Source organism: Antennarius striatus, chromosome 2 (genome assembly GCF_040054535.1).
Source record: "Antennarius striatus isolate MH-2024 chromosome 2, ASM4005453v1, whole genome shotgun sequence".
Classification (NCBI taxonomy): domain Eukaryota; kingdom Metazoa; phylum Chordata; class Actinopteri; order Lophiiformes; family Antennariidae; genus Antennarius; species Antennarius striatus.
Window position 1 is genome coordinate 28,995,930 of NC_090777.1, and position 23,666 is coordinate 29,019,595.

The following is a 23,666-nucleotide window of genomic DNA, read 5'->3' on the forward strand; positions in this document are numbered from 1 at the left end:
TGAGACTTATTAAACATATTTCACCGGTGTTTATTCATATGAATAAATCATCTTTCAGATGACACTAGAGTCAAACTGTTGTTAGAGCTTTACGCAGAGGAGCTTCTTTCTACAAGCAGCTTTAGGGGATTAGACTGATCATTGTCTGTCTGTTCCTCTCTACTCTCAGTCCAGAATCCTTCAGGAGTCATAACCAAAACCATAGAGGTGTGTTTGCTCAAGGAGGGGAACAGCTTTGGGTTCGTCATGAGAGGTAGGTGGATCGTGGAAAATCGGTGACAAATATCTTTTAGAGCTTGCACAGATCTGCTGTGTGTTTCTAGGAGGCTTCCACGAGGACTGGCGCAGGTCGCGACCCCTGATGGTCACGTACATCCGACCTGGAGGACCTGCTGACAGGTGAGGACATGGAAAGATGAGTTTGACTTCCTGTGCATCTATTTATGTCTCGTCTGCGTTTCATATCTTTATCACGCCTGAATGAGCCCATTCACGTCATGCACGCTCGCTCATCTCTGCATTCACATATCTAGAGTGTGTTTTCCCAATCGCCTTATCTGCGATGGAAAGAACTTATGATATGGAATGACTCCACCGAATGCATTCAAAATATTTTTTATTTGTACTTTTGCATCAGGCGAATGCATTAAATTGTGACTGTGACCAATAGTGTGTACATTATCTTCAAAGCAGAAAGGGCATTGCTCATCCTCAGGCTAATGCAACGTTGCACTTTTCCCTCTCCATCCCCTTGAAAAACAGAGAACAACAGAACAATGGAGCAAACATAATTTCACTGCGAGGGACTTTATGGTTGTTTACATTGTTTATCCTTCATCTCACCTGGGGAGGGACGCTCATGTGGAACTATTTAATGATTTACTCTGACTGGTGCTTAAACGCTTGCATGAACGTGTTGCTCTGGTCGCCTGTGTTTCATCTTTCTTCGTTCTTTTTTTTTGCCCACGTCGCTCCAGGGAGGGCACTTTGAGGGCCGGGGACCGGCTGTTGAGCATCGATGGGATGCCTCTAAACAAAGAGAAGCACGCCGATGCTTTGACCACGCTGATGCAGAGCGGCCAGGAAGCACTGTTCCTGATTGAGTATGACGTTTCCGTCATGGGTGAGTACACACATGTGGAATATGTGGAGGCATAATAATAATGTGCAGATGTCTCTTCATGCTGAATGTCGACTTTCTGGAATGAATGTATCAGCTCCACTCGCTGGCAGAGATAGCCTGATGATGTCATACGGCTGATTTTCTCAGACTTGCATTAAAAATAGAATCCTCCAAAATCATAGAAGACCAAAAAAAATATTGTTGGAACCTCTTTTATTGGACTAAAAAAAAAGTGTTGATTATTGAATTTTTTTTAATTTAATTTTTAAAAAAAATCAACACTAATTTTTAAAAAAATAAAAATTAGTGTTGATTATTAAATTTTTTTTAAATTTAATTTTAATTACCGTGGCGCATTGGCGTCGTGCCCTGAGTGTCCCCCACTTCACGCCCTATGCCAGCTGGGATAGGTTCCAGCTCCCCGTGACCCTCTGCAGCGGACATAGCGGTAGAAAATGAATGAATGAATGGATTTTAACTAAAAATGTTTTTTTTTAAATTACAAATTTTACTCTAATTAAAAAAAAAGAAAAATTAGTGTTGATTTTTACAGCCAGTTTTAAGGTTTTCTTAATTTATTTGTGGAAAAATACCAGCTATATATGAAAAAATGTTACCTCCTCACTTAGTAAATTATTCCACAGCAAACTGGAACTGACTGCAGAATATAACCTCCATTTGGTCATGGTGATTAACTCTCCATTGGATCACTAACTCTGCTCTGCTCTGAGTAAAATAGGGCACGTCACCAAGGATAGTTGACACACATTATCTTTCTGTATGAGTCCAGGATTCAGACCTCCTGCCATCAGACCAAACCAGTCAGAGGGTTCACAATTATAAGCACCAAATGTGGAAAAGTGCTTACTTAATTTTTCACTTTAAGCTGCTTGCAGCTCATCCCCCGGTTGAAATTCTTTCATGTGTAGTCATGCTATACCGACTGAGCTGCATTTCACGGGTCAAGAGCTCGAAACATTTCACTGCTTATGAAGTTAATCACAATGACCAGAATGATGTGCTCCATTATCAGTGATGTCTGAGTGATCAATAATTTGTTTCCTCCAGAAATGAAGTCAGATATCCTTGTTTAACCGCTCGCATGTCAGACCAACAGGTTTCAGAGGTTTTTTTCCCACCCTTCTGCGTGTCCTCATATGACTGTAGAGAATGAAAGTCAAGTGAAAACAGATGCTGCGGTGCAACATTTACATTAAATTGGAAGCAGATGAGGAGAATCCGTTGGACTACTAAGCGGCTCTCAGGGCTATAATAAATTTTTAAAATGTCGTTTTTCAAAGCAGTAAAACAGTTTGACATTATCAGAGGTGCAGAGACAAAGAATCACAGTTCAAGGGTTTAAACAGACAAAAAGCATCAAATTCCTGTAAAACATCAAAATAATCACGCCATGCCTTTACATCTGCATGTTAGAATTTCTCTGTTTGATTGCAAAGTGAGCATCATTAGCAACATCCTTCCAAAAATGATAAAAATAAGATAAAAATATTCCAAAAACATATTTTTCTTTACTTTTTAAAAAAAAAATTAACCGTTCCCCTGAAATCACACATCCTCTCTGCAAGTTCAAACAACCTCTGACTATAATGTAGAAATAAATTATCATGAGATCCATACTTTACTTATGCAGACATTATCATAAAACTTTCAAGCATACAAATTTATAAAATTAAAAGTTAAAATTTTCTCAATATAAAAATGTAATTTGTGAAGGATTTATGTTTCTCTGTATCTCTGCCAAATATTTATTTTATAATGAGAGAATATTGGTGTGTTTTTGGTTTGTTTTTGTTTTTTTGTATAGTGAATTTTGAATCGAGGTGCCTTTGGCTTTATGTCATATCAAATAATGTTTTTGTACATTCACTACAGTCTGTGTGATTCACAGGAAATAATCTGTGATCAATGATGTCCATAATATTATTTCCATATTTGTTTCTGCTGAGGAATAACATCAGTAATGTGAACATTTACTGGGATCCAACAGTTTGTTGGTGAGCATGTCTCCAGCTGTGATCTGATTGGTCAGCATCTCTTCTGTTCATCTGTCCCACCCCCCCTACAGAGGCAGTGCAGCAAGCCTCAGGCCCTCTGCTGGTGGAGATCGTGAAGAGTCCGTCCTCCAGCCTGGGGATCAGCCTCACCACCACCGTGTACCGGAGCAAACAGGTCATCATCATCGACAAGATCAAACCGGCCAGCGTGGTGGAGAGGTGAAGGATCTGACGCTACGGCGAGACAAACGGCGTCTCATCACGTCAAACCTCTTCTGACTACTTCCTGTCGTCCTCTCAGGTGTGGGGCTCTGCACGTGGGGGACATCCTTCTGTCCATAGACGGGACCAGCACAGAGCACTGCTCGCTGATGGAGGCCACGCAGCTGCTGGCCAGCACCACAGACACAGTCAAACTGGAGATTCTCCCGGCCAGTCAGAGCAGATATCCTGTCAGGCTGCACGACACAGGTGAGTCCCACAGGTGACAGGAAACACAGAGAAAGAAATGAGCTGGATGCCACCGTTAACAGAAGAAAAAGCTGAAATAAAGCTATTGTAAAGCACGACTTTAACAAATAATTACGTAATTGATTTCTTTGTTGATGCTCTTTTGCGAACTGATTCCATTTTTATTCTTTAAAAAGTAAGAAATCTTTGGAAAATATTCCCAGAAAATGTTTCAGGACTCCAGACGGATGTCTTCAAATTGTTTTGTCTCTCAAAAGTTCCTTTTTGATTCAATTTAATTAAATCCAAATTCCAACAACATCTGTGTTTTATCAGAATGCCTTCACTCACAGTTCTGTTTAAGTGAGTTAATAAAACTTATTGCTCGACCTTTTGTCCAGGTCTAAAAGTTCAACAGCTGCATTTTTACAATTTTGGCACGTGCAACCGAGTTTCATGAAAATCCATCCAATAGTTTTTGGGTAATTCTGCCAAAAGTCAGACAAACAAACAAACCATTTGTGGTGAAAACACCACCTGTGTGACAGAGACAAAAAAATCCACATTACCTTAAAGTACTTTGGTTGAATATTCCCATTTTTTATGCTACTACTTCAATTAATTTATACTTTTCATTCTGCTGTAAAGTTTAAAGATTTAAACTAAAACCGTAAAAATCTGCAATATTCCTATAAAGATGAATAAAACGAGAACCAGTGGAATATTTGAACGGTGAACTTCATTAAATAGATAAGGTCAAATCCTCCAAAATGTCACAAACACACACAAAACATGTTGAACCATGTAAACCAATATAAAAACACTGTTTAATAATATGCATAGCAGCATCCGTCACAGGGAGCCTTATACTACAGACTGAGTGCTTCAAGTAGGATTTGGTTGCAGTATTTTAGCATTTATTTTTAGTATAGAGACAATATGAAATACATACGTGATATTTTCACATAAATACATGAATATTGTGTATTTTCTCAGCATTTTAAATATGCAGGGCAGAGAGATTCGGCGAGGACAGCCGTGACTAACTGATCATCATCATTTCAGCGTTGCATCATTTAAATCTATTTTAAAAGTCTTATGTTTGGATTGTTGTGACTGCAGAGTTCCTCCATCCTGTCATTACCATATGCATTGCTGCTCTATTCCATGTGCTGTGAATCAGCCCGTGTGTGTGTGTGTGTGTGTGTGTGTGTGTGTGTGTGTATGTGTGTGTGTGTGTGTGTGTGTGTGTGTGTGTGCATGTGAATGTCTGAGCTCTGCCAGCCACAACCCGTCTGCTTTTGGGTAAACACGCAGTCTCTTTTTTTTCTGCATATGAATAAAGCGCTCACACACACACACACACACACACACACACACACACTTCCTCTGTCAGGGATCATGTTTTTAACGTGTTCTGCAGGCTAATTTCTGGGTCAACAGCTGCAGGGCCTCCTTCAGATGTGAACACGGAGAGAATCATACGACACGGCAAAGCGAGATCCGCTGCAGCTTCATCTGAATCCACTACATTGTTTTTTTCCCGACGTTTTCTTTATCCTTTGATCATTTCTCATCTTTTTTTTTCCACGCTCCCTCTGCACCGCTTCATTATTATGATCAAGATTTCCTCCTGTGTTTCATCCTAATTGCAGTAATTCTGAACATACAGAGCCAAACCCTCTGAAGAAGGCAAACCTTTCCATCAGTTCTTAAATAATACACTGCAGCTGCAGTGGCTCCATTGATTCAAAACTGCGACACAGGCGTCACTTGAAATTATGAAATTTTCATCTGAAATGTCAACTCAGTAATTATTCACTCATCAGCTAAGGCGTCAAGATGTTGTGATAAAAACATAATATTTTCACAGCTTCCTTTACTCCCAGAATAAGACATGATTATAAAATGCAATTTGTTCTAATCTCTGGGGATTTAATGAGACTGAAGCAGTGTGGCCACTTAGAGATTAGGAGTTAATGTTTCAGCGTGGATCAGAAAAAGAAACACAGTTTCTCGGAGTGCTTTCCCAAGGTGAGCTTAACGTAAATCACCAGAACCGACGCTTTTCAGGTTTTAGATTGAGCCTGATTGAAACCGGTTCCCCCCTGAAAAGCCAGAGGTTTTCTCTCGTGTGTAATTTATTCCGATCACATGCAGTTGGATTTAACCAGGTTCCCTGAATGTGGCACGCGTCCCAGTCATTACTGCAGTCATGCATGTTTCCAAGCAAATCCTCCATCCATGTGAGCAAGTTGTCAGAGATTAGACCCCCTGGAAATGAAGCAGCGAGGATTACTGTCATACGTAACACTCAGTGACAATTTTAGCTGCATGAATCTGTTAAAAGAGTTAATTATTTAGGCGTGTGTCACACAGGAGGAGGCCGGTTGTTTCCCCTTTGGATGCTTCACAGATTCCGATTTGACTTAATGCACGGTGTTATACAGGCTTTGCCAAGAGGGATGAGAATTAATATTAATCTGTTCATTGCATTTGAAGAAAGGGGGGGGGGGCATCAACAGAATAGCTAGAAAATAATGTTATCAAATGGGATTAAATTATTACACATTAAGACCCAAAAAAGCGTCTGCCAATCAGCTGCAGACGCAGACGACCTGCATCATCAGCAATCAGGCTTTTTGCAGCTGCAGCCAATCAAGGTGGAACCACACACACACACACACACACACACACACACACACAATCATGCCCTGTGGTCGGCTAACTCAGATTGGTTTTGCGACTTTGGGCTCTTTTGAAAATGAAGTTCTGGAAGACGATCTCCAGCTTGCACCTTGCTTTTTGGAAACTTGCTAGAAAATGTGAGATGCTGGTTGTCCAGATTCTTCTCCTCCTCCCATTCAAAGTCCATTCTGTGGATTCACATGGAAATACGTTCAAACCACAGCATTTCAATCTGGCCTACCATGACGAAAACATTAAATATCAATTACTTTGCTCTGAATTATCCTCCAGGCGGTGTGCGGTTGGGGTGTAATTTTTAGACGAGAGGAATAAAAGCTCCATTTTCACGGCTAGAATTTTTTTTGGGGGGGGGGATGCACGACAGAGGAGAAGCAGATTTTGTCGACTTAACGGATGTTTTTCCTCCTCTTTCTTTGCAGTAAAAGTACAGAAGAGCAACCATCACTGGGACCAGAGCAGCAGCTACTGCCAGCCCCCACATGCCAGCCACAGCAAGACGTGGAGCAGCCCCAGCCACCCACACAACCAGCACGACTACTGCAAGTGTAAGCGATCACTAGTGACAGCACTGCTGCCGGCTGGAGCCCCCCCTCCTCAGCACTTTGGTTTCTCACCATGGTTTTTCCCTCAAATGATTCCATTGGCTGCTGCTGCTGTAGTGGGGGGGTTGTGGGTGTGTGTGGGGGGGTCTCATACATGCAGTGCTTGTCTCCTTGCAGCCCTGGTGAGCGGCGGCTTCTCCCCTTCCTCCACAGCCACCTCAGGTTTCAGCAGCCAGGGGAGCAACACGCTGCCCTGCCCCGGCCCCCCCATCGCTCCCAGCAGCCCCCGCTGCTCCACTGGCAAGAGGAGGACCAGGAAGAAGGACCACAAGAGCTCACGTATGAACAACCCCCCCCACCACCACCACCACGCCGAACTCACTTCCTGTTTCAGAAGAGCTGTGTTAATGGGCCGGGCCATGCAAAGTTCTAGTGGGGGGGGGGGTGCAGGTCTGTCACTTCTAGTGGTGGGACTGCGAGTTTTTAGGTTTCTAGTGGGGGGTGCTGGTCTGGTTATTTCTAGTTGGGGGCTGCTAGGTTTTTTTATTTTTTTGTATTTCTAGTGGTGTGCAGGTCTGGTCATTTCTGGGGGGGGGGCTACTAGTTTTTTCATTTCTCATGGGGTGCTGCTAGTTTTTTGGGGGTTTTTTTTTCATTTCTAGTGGGGGGCTGCTAGTTTTTTGGGGGTTTTTTTTCATTTCTTATCTGTTTTAGAGGGGGGGGCTGCTGGTGTTGTCTCTTCGAATGGGGGGCTGCTGGTCTTGTCTTTTCTAGTGGGGGGCTGCTGGTGTTATGTCTTCTGGTGGGGGGCTGCTAGGTTTTGTTTTTATTATTTCTAGTGGGGGGCTTCTGCTTGTCTCTTCTAGTGGGGGGTTGCAGACAGATTCATCTGTGGATGGGGATGGTGGGGGGGGGATCTATGCAGCTGTTTCTATTATGTCACCCCGACTCCAGTGAGTCGGGCTGGGTTACATAACAACCCCCCCGCCTTTAGCTGCTGCAACTCATCAAGTGGCCACAGACCATTTTCACACAGTGCGCCCCCGTCAGGTCAAAAACTGTATTGCATCTGCCTCTACTAGTACTACCACCTCTAGTATTACTCCCACTACTACTAATATTACCACTACTGCTACTACGTTGTACTTTCTTCCTCTGTTCCTTCATCTTCCTCTCCTCCTTCCTCCTTCCTCCTCTTCCTCTTCTTCTTTTAAACAGCCAATCACCCGTCAGCATCTAAAACCTCTTCCTGCGTCGCTCCACCTGCACGTCCTCCTGCTCCACATCCACAAACCTGCTTCCTCTTCTCCTGCATCTCATCTTCATCATCTCCTCTTCCTCTGCACTAAACCACCTCAGTCTCATCTTTCTGACCTCATGACCTCTTCCTCTCTCTGATGACCTCCTGACTAATTTGAACTACTTTGTGCTTCAGTGTTTATATTAGCTAAACTTGCGTCCTGAACACGGTGAGTATTTTGTTTCTGTTTGAATATTAGCATCCTATTAGCATTTAGCTTCAGATGAGACACCTCTACTTCTATTTGCTGGATAAACACATTCACTCTGGTGACTCATTCCCTTTTTATCCCCAAACCGTCACGACTTTCCTCACTCTCCCACCACCATTTTTAAAAAATCTCCCACAATCCCTTGCTCTATTTCCCCTTCTTTCTGTACTAATATCTGTCTCTGTGTCACCCCCCCCCCCCTCTGTCCCTCAGTGTCTCTGGCGTCCAGCTCTGTCGGCCCTGGGGGGCAGGTTTTTCATGTGGAAACAAGCGAGGTCGTCCTGAGGGGGGATCCGCTCACAGGTTTTGGGGTCCAGCTGCAGGGGGGGGTCTTTGCCACGGAAACGCTGTCCGCTCCGCCGGTCATCCGCTTCATCGAGCCCGACAGCCCCGCTGAGAGGTAACACGCCCAGACACCCCATGAGGAAACAAACATCATACAGGGGGGGTCACCTTGAGTCGGGAGACTGGGGGGGGGGGGGGCACATTTTAACCTGATGTCTCATTGAGTATTTCAGCCGAAGGCAGAGTTAGAGTCGCAAATTCAATGTCAGGACCTCCATAAGAGAAATCTGAGGGTTTAGATTATAAAAAACACAGAAATTATGCAAATAGGTTTAAATATTGTTGTTTATTTGGCAAAGTTGACTGTTTGTTCCAGCATAAATTAATCCAAACTAATAATTATATTAGGGACATTCATGGACCCCCAGAAGCCGACTTGTATGTTTAGTTCTCACAGTTGTGTCATCACTCAGCCTGAAATTAAATCGGATTTTAACATCCACTACTTTGACTTAATGTCTGAATGCAGTCATTTCATCCTAATGAACAGATGTTGTCTTGCTATACTGCCAAACTGAGGTGAAGAACGTGTTACACAAACAGTGTTACCCCCACCGTGAGCGTTTCAGCCCTGGTGACAATAGCATTTAGCTCAAAGCGTCACTGCCTATAAATAGCCTCACATGTACAAACATGGTGGTAAAACAAGAACAATTACATTTAATAGAAGTGGTTAACATAAATAAACTTGATCTAAGAAGACATTTCTACGTTTCACAAGGCAGAATCGAAGTGTTTTTGATTGATGGAGCTCAGCAGCCACCAGCAGTAGATTTATTACGCCTCATTCTAACGGCGTGGACTCGTTTATTGATCAACACCACGTGTTACGGTCTCATTAACGCACAGCCTCAGTCTGGCCCCCCCCTCCCTCCGATCCGTTCTTGTCTCTGCAAGATGAATGACTATATCCATGCCCCCCCATCCCCACCCCCGGGGCCTCGTAGGGCGGTTAGTCCAGCGGCGGTTGGACACTGACTCATGTACAGTGATGTTGGTGTGTCAGCCCCCACACAAGGTTAATGAGGTTTTTAGTGAATTAACATCAGCTGACAGTGCTGCCTTGTGTTTAGGGGGTCTGTTTAAATGTGTTGTTATTTTTTTTTTTTTTTTTTTTTGCTATTTAAGATGATTTTTTCCCCCAATTTTCAGAAATAGCCACGTGCTGATGTGGGGCCCAGAGGCCACATGTCATCTTATGGAACGCGCTTTAAACACTCAGCCTGTCTGACGTTGGTGTCGCAGGCTGAACGCGTCGCTTGTCACCATTATTTAACTGAGAATTGATGGCACATTTACACCATTAGGAGATGAATGGGTTAAATGAATGATGGAAAGTTCAACAGCGTTTTAGTAATAAATAACATCCAAAGCATGTGTGTGTGTGTGTGTTTGTGTGTTTCTGGTCTTATATTTTAAATTTCCCGTCATTGAGACACTCATTTCTCTGAGGGTCTTTTAAGTTCTACTTGGACTCGTATTAAGTTTTTATTTTTAGCCTCTTTTAATGGATGTGTGTGATGACGGTTTCATGAACTTTCTTTACACTGACAGGTGTTCTATTATTTTGTACCCACCATTTACATCACTGAAGGAAGGCTACAAATGACAAAAATGCAGAATAAACTCTTTATATAAAACCACACAGTTCAACCACAAACTGGATCATAACCTGTGAAGGTAAATTATAATGAGAATAAAATATTACAAACTTTTAGTTTACCTAAATGTGTGGAACAAGCTGACGGCAGGTTTGTGGTTTGGCGTCAGGGTTTGTGTGTTTTCAAACTTTGGGAAATTTGTAAATGACTTTTTCACATTTTTATGACTTTTTGAAACAAATCTTTGAACTGATTGCATAAAAATATAAACATCCTCTACATCATGCTTTCCGAGTTATTTTAAGATCATCCTGTTACATTTGAATGTAATTACATTTCTCATGCATATTTTTTACAGGTTGGGGTTAAGGTATTATACATTGATGAGTGCATGTTCTTCTTTTTCCTGTGTGAAGGTGTGGGCTGCTGCAGGTTGGAGACAGACTTTTGTCCATCAATGGGATCCCGACTGAAGATGGAACTTTGGAGGAAGCCCATCAGCTGCTCCGAGACTCCGCTCTCTCCAATAAAGTCACTGTGGAGATTGAGTTTGATGTTGCAGGTATCTTGTTGTTGTTGTTGTTTTTTAGATCTTGCTCTATATTTTGCCTTTTCAAATCATATTTATCTTGACTCTAAATCCCAAACAGAGTCCGTGGTTCCCAGCAGTGGAACCTTCCACGTTAAACTACCTAAGAGAAGAGGAGTGGAGCTGGGCATCACCATCAGTGGTGAGTTTGATGTCTGTGAGGCGAACAGCAGGGGGCAGTGTTGGACAATTCTCCACTAATGGATGCACGTTAAGGGTTTTTGAATCAGTGGTCTGTGATCCATAAAACTCAGTCTTGCAAAACCAGCATGGTATTTACCTCATTACTTCTGAATGACGCCGGCCTGTATCACCATCCATCCTGACCCGTTCTGCTCTGACTAGCTCTATGAAAAAATGCACGAGTTTCATAAGTGACACGAAAAGAAAAGGAGGTTGAGGGATTTTAAGAAATTTAGCTCGGTTTTGTCATCATGTTGTTCATTTTATTCTGTTTTTTCAGCAAGTAAGAAACCTGGCCAGCCCCTTGTCATCTCTGACATCAGGAAAGGAAGCATAGCACATAGGTATGTCCAATCATCACATACAGAATAGAACATTGCCGCTTAGCATTTTAATTCTCCATTTCTCTCAGTCATCTTAGGGGTGTTTGTTTTGGTTTGTAGTTAAGGGAGACGTGCTTTCTCAGCCCTTTAAAGTTCAGGGTGAGCTAAGTTCTGCAGGCTTATGTGGGATTATTCCTGACCAAAATAAAATTGTTTTATGAATCCACTATGTAACACATGCATAACTGGATTGAGCTATCAAAACTAGATCAGTAGGGCAGAGCACATTTCAAAGAGGCTCAGTGTTGATTAGGTCGAGGTTGGGGTCACCTCAGGCATCCCAGTGAGACGGCAGACACTAATAGGATTCTCATACTGAGTCATGGGACGCAGCTCCTCAGTCCCGGCTAACGGTGGTGATCCTCTCGCTCTCTTGTCTGGTAGAACAGGCACTCTGGAGCCCGGAGACAGGCTGCTGGCCATCGACAGCGTACGTCTGGAAAACTGCACCATGGAGGACGCCATGCACGTCCTGCAGCAGGCCGAAGACATGGTCAAACTCAGAATCCAGAAAGATGAGGACAACATTGGTATTTTCATCTCTTAAAACACAAAATAACACACAATGCATGAAAAACCAGAAGTCACCGAGTATATCTAGGAAGTTTATCGGTTACATTTTAAACTACTAGACTGGAGTATTACCATTAAATGACATTTATGCTTCACCTCCGCTGCATTTCAGAAGAAATATTTATAATTTATAATTTATTAAAGACATGCAAAGACTTTGTAGTTACTCTTGAGTTTAAAAATAAGATACATTTTCAAATTAAATGGCTGGTTCCTGTCTAGTTGACAAAAAGCAGTGTGTTGTTGGGTTTACCAAAGCTCTGATTTGTCCTCAAAGTAACTTTCAAAAGGAGGAATATCTAGTTAAAATAACAAAACAAAGTGAAAAGAGATTAGTGCTGCTGAGCTTTTCTTCTTTCCAACCATTAGTCATCTCAAAAACCCCTTGAAACATCCTGTGACCCTTTAAATAGACCCTGACCCTTAGTTTGGAGACCACTGATCAAAGACTGCAACTTGTTTGTTGTTAAAAGTTAGAAAATAGAACCAAATGTTTAATGTCCAAGTTCCTGGAACCCAAGTTGATGCATTCAAGATGTGTCCAAAATTAGATTTAATTTCATAAAAAATAATTGCAGATTACGGTAATCACCTTTAAAATGACTATTAATGTCAGATATACAATCCAAATAATTTCCTGCGTAGAAAGCAGTAAACCCTGATTTTAAAGCTATCCAATATCAAAATATAATCATAATAATATATCGCGCTGCATTGATTTAATTTGCTCTCATGTAATTTTTCTGTAATATTGTGTATCTTGCCCTGAAGCTATTCTAACTTTGCATTGTTTGACTCTCTTTGAACTAATGCACGGTGTCTCCTGCCCCCCCCCCCCCCCCCATGTGTTCTAGATGAGTTGGAGATGTCGGGCTCCATAATTTATACCGTGGAGCTGAAGAGGTATAATGGGCCTTTAGGAATCACCATCTCTGGCACAGAGGAGCCCTTTGACCCCATTGTCATATCAGGCCTCACCAAAAAGGGCCTCGCAGAGAGGTGAGAAATGACCAGCAGGAGCTCAAGAGGGTTATTTTGGAAAAAACAGTGACAGTGAAGTCGACTTTGCTTCGTCACATCTGAGGTAGTTGGAAATCTTTCCTTAAATAAATAGAACATTAAACTATGTCTCAATTACATCTCAAACAAAAAGCCTCTTTGTTTGGTTCTTAGTCAGCCTGACTGGTTTCCCAGCTTGTCTGTCTGGAATGGTCCAGTATACTGTTTCTCTGTCTCCTCTGCTCCACTAACCCTTCAGGACCGGGGCCATCCACATAGGGGACCGGGTCTTGGCCATTAATGGGGTCAGCCTGAAAGGAAAACCTCTGAGTGAAGCCATCCATCTCCTCCAGATGGCCGGGGAGTCCGTTACTCTCAAGATCAAGAAACAAGCTGATCGTAAGTTTTCTCAGACCTCAAGGTCTCGTTTATTTCCCTGTAATTACCCCCCAACATTCACCAGTAACAGTTCTGCAAACAGTTGCAGAACTGAGGTGAGAACAAGCTGAGTTGCTTCATGACACACTTCACTTCTCACTTCCTTTTAAACTTTGTTTCACCATTTTTTATATGTTTGGTTCAAACATAGAATCCCAGTCTGATGTTCTTCATTTAACTTCAAGAACTTTATTTATATTTGACATTTCAAACAGCGTTTGAAAAAAAGGAGAGGAGAAACAAGGAGGAAAGAGAGAAGATAAGCACGCATAAACACACAAATAGGGCTATTAAAAGTTGGTTTTGATAAGGCTTCACTAAATGGATCTGCTGCAGCACAAATGACAGGAAGTGATTTCTTCTTTTATTAGCTCTGATTTGACTCGCTCTTCATTCCCAGAGTCTGACGGCCAGCAGCCTGCGGACAGAGAAGCTGGCTTTCTAAGTGACACCGAGGATGAACTGACAGATTTCCACAAGACCAGTAAACACTCTGAGGTGTATTCCACCACTGTTCCCAGCGTCGACTCCGCCATGAGCTCCTGGGATAGCTCAGCGTTTGACGCGGGCTACAGCAGCCAAGGTGAGGTCCACTGGAAGCTTCAAGTCCAAAAAAATCACTCATTTGTTGATTTGTAAGTCATGAAGGGAAGTGGATTTATATTTGTGGGGGGGGGGGTGTTTCAGGTGCATATCTTCACAAAGCATCGGATATATTGATCAATCCGAACGATTGGCGACGTGCAAAGCCCAGGAGCGAAAGCAGCTCCAGTGCAGGGGGGCTGATTCATCACACAACGCTGTATGATGGAAGATTCACTGAGGATGAGTGGGATAAGATACCCGGGTAAGTGCACATGCCCACAGTTTACCCCTCTGTTGACATCTTGTTTCATGTCAGTGGAGCTTTAAGTGTTTTTGATTTCACAGTAAAGTGCACATTTAATTTAAATCATCCTTCTACAAGCAGTGGTGGAAAATAAACATTCAAGGACATTCAATCACCAGCTGTACTAAAGTATAGAAATATTACTTTTACAGTTGAAGGAATTTATTCCAAATACACTTCCTTTACAGATGTAGACTTTAAATAAGATTTTTAAATTCATCCTCACCTTGTCTGAACCCTGACAAAAGAGACGGGCCCTGCACGGAGGTTTCTGCCTGTTAAAAGGCAGCTTTCTCTCACCGATGGTGGGAAGTGTTTCTACTTATTGAAAGACCTCTAGAAGCTATATTCTAGACCTGCTCCTCTGGAAAGCATCATGTGTTAAATCTGTCGTGGTCTAGTGCAATACAAATTAAAATAGATGTTTCTATTTGTCATGTATCACAAGTTTAGCTAATGTTGTTAGCAAATTAATTTATCTTAACCGTTTGGAGGGTTCTAACCTCAACATATGCTACCGTCTATGAAGTAGTCTAAACTCCAGCAGTTAAACACTGATCATAAATTGTTACATGTGCTTCACACGTGTAATCTGAGAACACATCAGTAATCTGAGATCACTGCTGCGTCCACTTGCGTTATGAAAAGCTTGGTTTGTAGGGTTTTGGCAGCATTAAGTAATGTGGGTGCAGATTGCAGCCAGATGAACACCCCTTGTCTCACTCTTTCTACACGAGGCCCTGCAGAGCCCGTGTTTTCTTTGACCCTCCTGGACCCCTTTAGAAACACAACTGGTGCAACTTGGGGTGGGGGGGGGGACTCTGTGTCAGGACTTACAGGCAATTTACCGTCTCTGTAGGTATAAAAGCAAACACAGTTCTTGACATATATAGTAATGAAAACATGATATTTCATAATATTCCATTTCTGTGCGCATATCTTACACAATGGACCTTTTTACCAGTCATAGACCTGAGTATGTTTTCCATCACTGTGTGCCAGATAATGCTTCTGTTATTTTCCTTTTCCCCTCTTTGGGTTCATTGGCGAAAGCAAACTGAATGATTTCCTCTTCATTTTGTGTTGTATGTTCTCATGTTTTGTGCTTTTCCAAACTGTCCTTTTCTCTTCTTTCTTAGGTATTCTCTTTCTCATCTGTTTTACTAACTGCCCACGAGCACTTTGGTGTTTCACATTGATGCGTCTTTTTCTGTCACCCCTTGTCCACACCAAAAACATTTCCTCAGAACGCACCTAAAGCGCCCAAAAAGGACACATCAACCTTATGTCTCCTCACGCTTTTTTTCCCCCTGAACTTTTGTGTCACATGCTTTCAATTTTCAGCTTTTTTTTCTTTTTCGGGTGACTTTTGTGAAATTGAACTCTTTTTTTTTTTAAAGCCTTTATATAATCTAGGGAACTCCTCAACATTGGAGCTACTGCAAGTGAGAGAATTTACTGGAAACCCTCAATATGAGAGATTTTCCAAAGGGGACGCACAGGCCAAAAAAACTGCATTTCCCATGCTGCCTATGTTAGCAGCACCAGTCTGGAGACCGCTGGGCTGCTCTCATGTTTTGGTTCCTGCATTGTCGTAGATTCATCAGCCCCCCTCGTTGCAACGGCACGCTGAACCAGGAGGACAGCTTCTGGTCCCAGGCTCTGCAAGACCTTGAGACCTGTGGCCAAGCAGAGATTCTCAGGGAGCTGGAGGTACGCTGTTTTCAAATCCACACACCCACTCCTGCTGTTTCCTTCTCACCATCTCCTTTGTCCCGTCCAGACTCGTGGTGTCGTTCTAAATCAGGGGTGTCGAGTTCATTTTCACAGAGGCCCACATCAGCATAATGGTTGTCCTCTAGACATTTATTGTAAATGCAGTGTAAAATAAATGTAACTTAAATGTTAAATAACTCAGAATTTGTTACTTATTCAAGTTACATGACAATTGCACAGAAAAAACATGTTTGTTTGTTTCTCTGTTCAAACATAAATCCTTTTAATTTGTCAGGTTATTAAACCCACAGAACTCCATCAATCAAGGATCAAACTATCAACAAAGAAAAATAACATCAGACACAAGTTAGGACGTTAACTTTGTTCAGAAAGTTTTTGTCAAAGTTAAAATGGGCTGAATTACTGCATTGTGGGAAATGTAGTTTTTGGTCAACACACTTTTGACCTATTTATTTTGGACACTTTTATGCTCTCGTGGGCCACATTAAATGATGTGGAGGGCCACATAATGAACAGCCTTGTTAAAGCATTACTATAATCACCACTGGGTGTAATTGGTTATTAAATGTGACCAGACAGACGGGCACCTGCTGCCATGTCTCACAGCGTTAGTATCAGGCCTTAAACTCAAATCATGAGAGATTCAAGTTTTGCTTATTTGTCAGTCTGATGGAAGTCTGTTTTCTTTTCATTATATTACAATCTAATAATTCCAGTGGTTTTGTCCTCTTTCAGGCATCAATGACCGGCAGCGCTCTGAGTTTATATCTAGAGGAGACTAAGACCAATGAAGACTCCATGTTTGAGTCTGAAATCAGTCCCATTAAGAGCGAGGGAATCCACGGCAACGCCAAGACCAAAAGCAACCTGAACGTGTTGGCTGAAGCCAGACACATACCATCCTGTGGAAAAGGGGATCTCTCTGATGTTTTCTCCCCCACCACCTTGGAGTTGCACAAGGTACTTATCTCCCATCAGGAGGGAGGAGGGGGGTGGGAATGGGTTTGTCTCTCTGCCATGTTTAGTCTCTGGGACACAACTAAAAAACTGGTTCACTATTTCCAACAAAACCTTTACCACAAGTCAAAATATCACTGTCACTGTTTTCAGTTTGTTTCCATGGTTACATGTTGAAGTGAGGTCACTTTGTGGGTAGAATTTGTTTTGGATTAAAGTTTATTGAGCATAACTCAAAAACTCCTTTCATTAAAATGGTGAGTAATATTTTTTGAGCACATTTTTATAATTTCATTTTGTTCATTTTGAAAATGGCAGTTTCTCAGATATGCAGTTAAAAAAGAATTGTAATTAAACAGAACTTTTAATTTTAATATTGGATTTTTTAAATTTATTTTTCAGAAGTTGTTTTGAAACAAACAGAAAAATTCACAATCTGCTTCAGATTACCGTGTAAATCCTCTCTATGAGGGTTACCAATGAAATGCGTGCATTGTGCATTGTGTGTTTACACACAGAGGCAGGTCTGCTGTGTGTTTATGCTGCTGTAGCTGTGTGTGCAGGATGCCACAATTCTAAAATATTTTATCATTCTAAAACATGCATGTAAACCATTATTTTGAATTAATTGTGGATATGCATTGACTGAAACAATAATGTTGGAGATAAGATAAACGATTCTTCTTACTCATGTTGTGGTCGTTGCTTAAACATTAGAAATATTAACCTAAACTCAGTGATCACTGCTTGATAATCCATTTTCCTGATTATCCAGCTGCACTCACAGCCTGATGAGGATCTCTGTACAAACAACAGGGCCCTGAGGGAATATACCCATTAAGAAATTTATACCTGTGTGCCTCCTTTGCAGGACTTTCTGTACCTGTTGGTACAGTGTAACTGACACCCAGTGGAAACCTTGCTAGTCACAACTTGCAGTTTGTGGACAACAAAAACACACAAGTCATTATACGTTACCTAGCAGCTATTGCAGTGACCCCTGAGTAGGCCTGCGTAAGTGTTTGGCGTCACCTACGCAGCTCGAGATGTGAATAGTGAGTGAATGTCACGCATCAAAGCATCGCGGTGTAGAAATTGCAAATACCAGCAGTTGGCACGTCTTCAATTAGGTCATTGAGTTTCAGGTTACGCCTTAGAGAGTAGGGCTTAATCCAAGAAGATAAATGGCACAGACTCATGTGAAAACCAACTGTTGAGTAAATATGGAAGGTGGACAGAGGAAACAAAAGATGCCCGTAACCGTGTTGGGCAACAAAACACGCAATTATGAAGCCAAGGTTTGTATATAAAATGATCGAATGTTAATCCCTCGACACCTTTTTAAGATCTTGAATACAGTCATCTGTCCAGAATGTTTTTTTGGTTTGGAGTTTTGCTTTTTTTGGATGTTTTGATTTAAAAATTTTCTTGTTTCTGTGGAAAAATTGACTTTAAGGTGAATCTGTGGGACGAATCCAGTGAACTGTACACTCACGCTTTCTGTTATCATTGGTGTTTTCCATTGTGATGCTGAAAGTTTGTTGTTTAAACAATGAGTGATGATTGCATTGTGCAACTTTTTGTGGTGGTGGAGGATGTGCATGTTGTTACATGATTTCTTTGGTTTACTGTAATGTTATCGTATGTCATGAGAGGAGGCACGTATTCACATTCTGCTCTACATGTAAATGTGAATTTAACCATTTTGAGAGATTCACATGTAACAACTTGTGTTTTAACCTAAAATGAACTATTTCTAAGTATATTATGTCGTGAAATTATTATGTCGTCAGCTGGAGGAACTTCTATCTTTTTGCAAAACTCTTACAGGTAAAAAGTTGTAGTCATGAGATTCCATCATGACGATTCTGTATTCTTTGATCTGCTGCTTTACAGAAAGTTGGATTGTTTTCATTAATTTAGAGTCCCCCCCCGTGTTACTATAAGCTTCCATGTATTTCCAGGTGACCATAAAGAAGGACCTTGAGAGCCGAGACTTTGGTTTCAGCGTATCCGACGGGCTGCTGGAAAAAGGGGTTTATGTCAACATGATCCGCCCGGACGGCCCCGCTGACCACGCAGGGTTAAAACCTTTCGACCGCATTCTTCAGGTACAGGTTATGTCAAAAGAAATGGTGAAGAATTGATATTTTTGAAATTTTATTCACTACCTTTTTGTAGGGATTAAAAATAGCAAAGTTAGAAGATTGCTAACTCTGAGTGAAATAGCAAACAAAGGGAAACTTTATATTGGCAGCCTCATGGCTTTATAAGGAGTTATTCCTCTGCCAGAGCTTCCTACTCAGACGACAGCGCTCCTATCATTCTGATAAATGTTGCTAAAGTCACAATTGAAAACCGACAAACAAGTAACCTGTTGCTTGTCTTGACCAAAAGTTATTTTTCAAAATTATAGACATTTAAAAGACACATTTTCATTTCTGTCAAAGTTTTTTTCTCATGATGCGTCACCTTAGAACTTATTGGCTAACTTACTGGCTGTTTACCAATTGTTGACAACCTTGATTTGACTTGGTTGCCAAATCTGAGGCTGTTGACATCAGAAAGAGAACATAAATCCATGTGGTGATGAGTTACCTCAGACAATCGGTAATTATGTGTTCCCTGTCGGTGTTGATTATGGCACCGATCTGCCTCTTCATATTGTGGCATGTTGGAACCGGTTTCCCTCCAGAAGGCGGATTTGTCGACCCATACTCTGGCCTAACAGCCTGTTGTTGTTCCTCTGGCTACATAACTGGCATAACTCCTGACTGCTGGATTGTCCTGCCTCCAGCATGCCAATGGCATGATCCCAGCCATGTTACCCCAGCTATGGCATTCATATAAATGACGTTCTCTCCAATTTTCGTGGGTTAGTTTGACATTTGGCCATCTGGGGATTTAAATGGATGATATTGTAGCTTAGCAGATTGAATATAAGACTATGAGTCAGAAAATAGAAATGATCTGCTCAGACTGGACTGAAAATAGGAGTACAGTTCATTCTGAATACTCATTGATTCTGATCTTTCAGGTGAATCGGGTCCGGACCAGGGACTTGGACTGTTGTCTAACTGTGCCCCTAATTATAGAGGCAGGAGACGCTCTGGACTTGGTCATTAGCAGGAATCCGCTGGCGGCGCTGGACCCTGGGCTGCCCGCTGACCGTGATGACCCCTCCAATTCCCAGTTTTGTTTTCCAGAGCGCAGAACCAACAGCATCGCCCTGTGAGCCAAACGTAGACACTAGCTTTCAGAGAGCTGAGACCTCACACACACACACACACACACACACACACACACACACACACACACACACACACCATACCATGCAAGGTTAATTTTATCACATTGTACCACTCAGACAGACCTTCACGCTCATGTTCAGCATTCTGAAAACGGCCACTCTCACCGCCTGAAAGCATCTCTCACACACTTACAAGTGCATGTGTTCACTATTGCCAGTTTTAGTCACTGCTTTAACGTGATTCAGTTAAGAGGTGGCTCCGGCTCCGGGGTGGCCCCCACCCCCGTCCACCAACTGCTTCCTTCTCCAGAGGCGAAGCCACGTGTTAGGGTTATATAACATGGTGTTATAGCTTCTGACTGAGCCACGATGTCAGCTCACACCTCAGCCACACTGTATACACACACACACACACACACACACACCATACATTACTATTCTTTTATTGGACATCTTGTTCTGATTGAAAGAACGTTTACATCTTGTCGTACACAGATTGCACGTAAAGAAAAACACATGCTATGCTTTATATGAAACATATGGTGTTAATGGACTCAAGGTTCAACCAGACTGCACACACGAGTTATTTCAACCACAACTTGGCTCGCTGCCCTTCACACTACTAGCGTCTCTAAATAGACGGAATTGTTCTCTACTGTCTGCAGAGATCATCGACTATAATTCAAAGCTCCTTTTATTTTAATACCAGGAACGCTCATGAAGACACAAACCTTTGTTTTCTCCTCTCCCAGATTGTTCCCGTCTTGATAGCTCAACTGTTTAATTTAACACAGGTTATATTTAGCCACACGTGCTTCACACGTTTCCAACACCGATGCACATTATGCACGTTTGTTTAACATAATCCATCAGTTTGAATTTTCCTCCCACTTTATTACCATCCACTTTCACTGTGTTCATTTGCATGTCGGCATTTGACATCGCACCAGAATGACTTCTGGTTTAGTTCCTGGACCAGTTTTTTGTTTTTTTTACTTTTGGAAAAAGAAACACAATTGTTTGTATTTTCAGCAATGACCAGTTTTCTTTCGGCTTTCACCCTCTTGATTAATTTACCTGCCTGCTGTAGATGTTTTTCCTAGCAGTATGTTGATTGCGTAAGTTTGTTCTCAGTAATTCTTTCCTCTTTGTGCTTAAAACAACATTGGCATGAACTCTGCTTCTACATGAATGTTGAGTTCACCACCTTTTTGGCCATGCCGTGTTTTTTTTTTTTTTTTTGTGTCACTAATCGCCTGCTGATCCGGCTGCCTCTGTGGACATCATAAACATGTTTAGTGTCTTGTATGTTATGCTGATATGACGATGTTGAAATATTTGTCCTGTTTAGACCAGCCTTATGGATTGATTTTCAATCTGATATCAGACTTGTCTTTTACGTTATGTTATATATAAAAGCCTATTTTTACGGGTTTCTATTGTGTATTTTAAAGTAATGCAAATTTATTTTTGTTTTACATATCATGGTATGCAGTGATTTATTTCCATTTGCAGTACATTTCCTTTGCACATACATTACAGTAACTTTGTGTAAGCTGTCATACTGAATGTGGCTGCAAATTTTATTTCCAAACCTTCCCTGAATATGTCAGGAATCGTTTTTAAGGAACTTGAAAGATTTATTAAATATTTTTTGTTCTTTAATTTATTTTAAATTAAATGTGTTCTTTCTTCTATGAGAATAAAGTTATGAAACCTGTTGATTTGATTCCAAACTGTTCAGATTTTTCTTTTGACTCCCTTATAACCGATCACACAGTGTAAGAAGTTCAAATCCCAGTGTGGGAGATATTCAGTCGTCTGTTCCACCACTTTGATCTGCTCTGGAATAACCCCACAACAATAGATGGCTGTGAAATGTGATTTGTTTCACCCAAAAGTACAATGCCTTTGGTAATTGGTAGCCTTTTCATCTGATGTTTGACTGAACAGATTTTTGCATGACTAATGGAAGTCCCATTAGGCCTGGGTGTGCTTTCAAGTTCTTCATTGCTTAGCTATTGTTGGTAGCAGCAGCAGCCTGTGTGAGAGAGACTACCTGCCTGGTGTCACAGTTCAGCACACTCACGTTAGCATTTAGCAAACACAACTTGTGCTGTAATACATCCTCCAAGCGCACTATATTTCCAAAAGTATTGACTCAGATGTGTTCACACACATGAACGTAAGTGACATCTTCTTCTTTTCCTTTCGGCTTTTCCCTTCAGGGGTCGCCACAGCGAATCAATTTCCTCCATCTAGCCCTGTCCTTTGAATCCTCTTCTCTCACACCAACTACCTTCATGTCTTCCCTCATTACATCCATAAACCTCCTCTTTGGTCTTCCTCTAGGCCTCCTGCCTGGCAGTTCAAAACTCAGCATCCTTCTACCAATATATTCACTATCCTCTGGACATGTCCAAACCATCTCAGTCTGGCCTCTCTGACTTTATCTCCAAAACCTCTAACATGTGCTGTCCCTCTGATGTACTCATTCCTGATCCTACCCTTCCTGGTCACTCCCAGGAAGGATAGGATCAGGAATGAGTATGTCAGAGGGACAGCACATGTTAGAGGTTTTGGAGATAACATAAGTGACATCCCATTCCTAATACAAAGGGTTTTACATGTCAGCTTCAACTCTTCTAGGAAGGCTGTCCACAAGGTCTAGGAGTGTGTTCGTGGGAATTTTTTTGTCATTCTCCCAAAAGTGCTTTTGTGACGTCAGACACTGATGTTGGACGAGAAGCTCTGACTCGAATTCATCCCAAAGCTGTTGTGTCGCTGTGCAGGTCAGTGAAGTTCAGCACCAAGCTCCTCATTAAATGTCTTTATGGACCTTGTTTAGTTCACTGGTGGCTTCCTATCAGTGACCCATGTCACTGAGCTCCATTCTTCCATTAAAGTTTGTAGAAGTGGTCTGCGTGCCTACAGGTGCTTGATTTTCTACACCTGTGGATGTGGAACACCTAAATTTGAAGAATTTGGATAGCTGAATGAAAACTTTTGGTAATATAATGTATGTATATTTTGCCAATTCAATGAGAGTTGAAGGTTATGTGAATATTCCTTTATCCATAATGGACTAGATGGACAAAGGTATAGGAACAGCTTGCCCTTATTCTTACTTACAGGCCACTTAATTAGGCACACCTGTCCAACTGCTGACTAACGGAAGTCTTGAATCAGCCAATCAATGCATTTAGGCATGTAGACGTGGTCAAAACTATCTGCTGGGATGTTCATGTACAAACATCTCTAGGGTTTAAGGGGAATGGTCTGAAAGAGAGAAAATATCCAGTGAGCAAAAAAGCCTTGTTGGTGCCGTTACAATGGAGGTCTGCAGAAGAGCATCTCTGAATGCACAACATG

The 23,666-nt window shown here is 41.8% G+C and overlaps 1 protein-coding gene across 4 annotated transcripts in view; it reads left to right on the forward strand.

Moving 5' to 3' along the window:
• Nucleotides 1–22,023, forward strand: part of grip2b (glutamate receptor interacting protein 2b) — a 28,182-nt gene extending 6,159 nt beyond the window's left edge. For 3 of the 4 annotated variants that reach the window (XM_068328615.1, XM_068328625.1, XM_068328644.1), the window contains 20 exons: nucleotides 170–253; nucleotides 324–399; nucleotides 978–1,123; nucleotides 3,210–3,357; nucleotides 3,440–3,609; nucleotides 6,717–6,842; nucleotides 7,017–7,178; nucleotides 8,564–8,750; nucleotides 10,713–10,858; nucleotides 10,947–11,027; nucleotides 11,349–11,412; nucleotides 11,836–11,981; nucleotides 12,879–13,023; nucleotides 13,283–13,422; nucleotides 13,862–14,044; nucleotides 14,149–14,308; nucleotides 15,949–16,063; nucleotides 16,823–17,047; nucleotides 19,009–19,155; nucleotides 20,082–22,023. In XM_068328615.1, the coding sequence (XP_068184716.1) occupies nucleotides 170–253; nucleotides 324–399; nucleotides 978–1,123; nucleotides 3,210–3,357; nucleotides 3,440–3,609; nucleotides 6,717–6,842; nucleotides 7,017–7,178; nucleotides 8,564–8,750; nucleotides 10,713–10,858; nucleotides 10,947–11,027; nucleotides 11,349–11,412; nucleotides 11,836–11,981; nucleotides 12,879–13,023; nucleotides 13,283–13,422; nucleotides 13,862–14,044; nucleotides 14,149–14,308; nucleotides 15,949–16,063; nucleotides 16,823–17,047; nucleotides 19,009–19,155; nucleotides 20,082–20,279 (2,849 nt within the window). In that variant the 3' untranslated portion in view covers nucleotides 20,280–22,023. The remainder of the gene's footprint in view (nucleotides 1–169; nucleotides 254–323; nucleotides 400–977; nucleotides 1,124–3,209; nucleotides 3,358–3,439; nucleotides 3,610–6,716; nucleotides 6,843–7,016; nucleotides 7,179–8,563; nucleotides 8,751–10,712; nucleotides 10,859–10,946; nucleotides 11,028–11,348; nucleotides 11,413–11,835; nucleotides 11,982–12,878; nucleotides 13,024–13,282; nucleotides 13,423–13,861; nucleotides 14,045–14,148; nucleotides 14,309–15,948; nucleotides 16,064–16,822; nucleotides 17,048–19,008; nucleotides 19,156–20,081) is intronic. The other variant, XM_068328634.1, reaches the window with a different exon arrangement.
• Nucleotides 22,024–23,666: the final 1,643 nt, after the last annotated feature.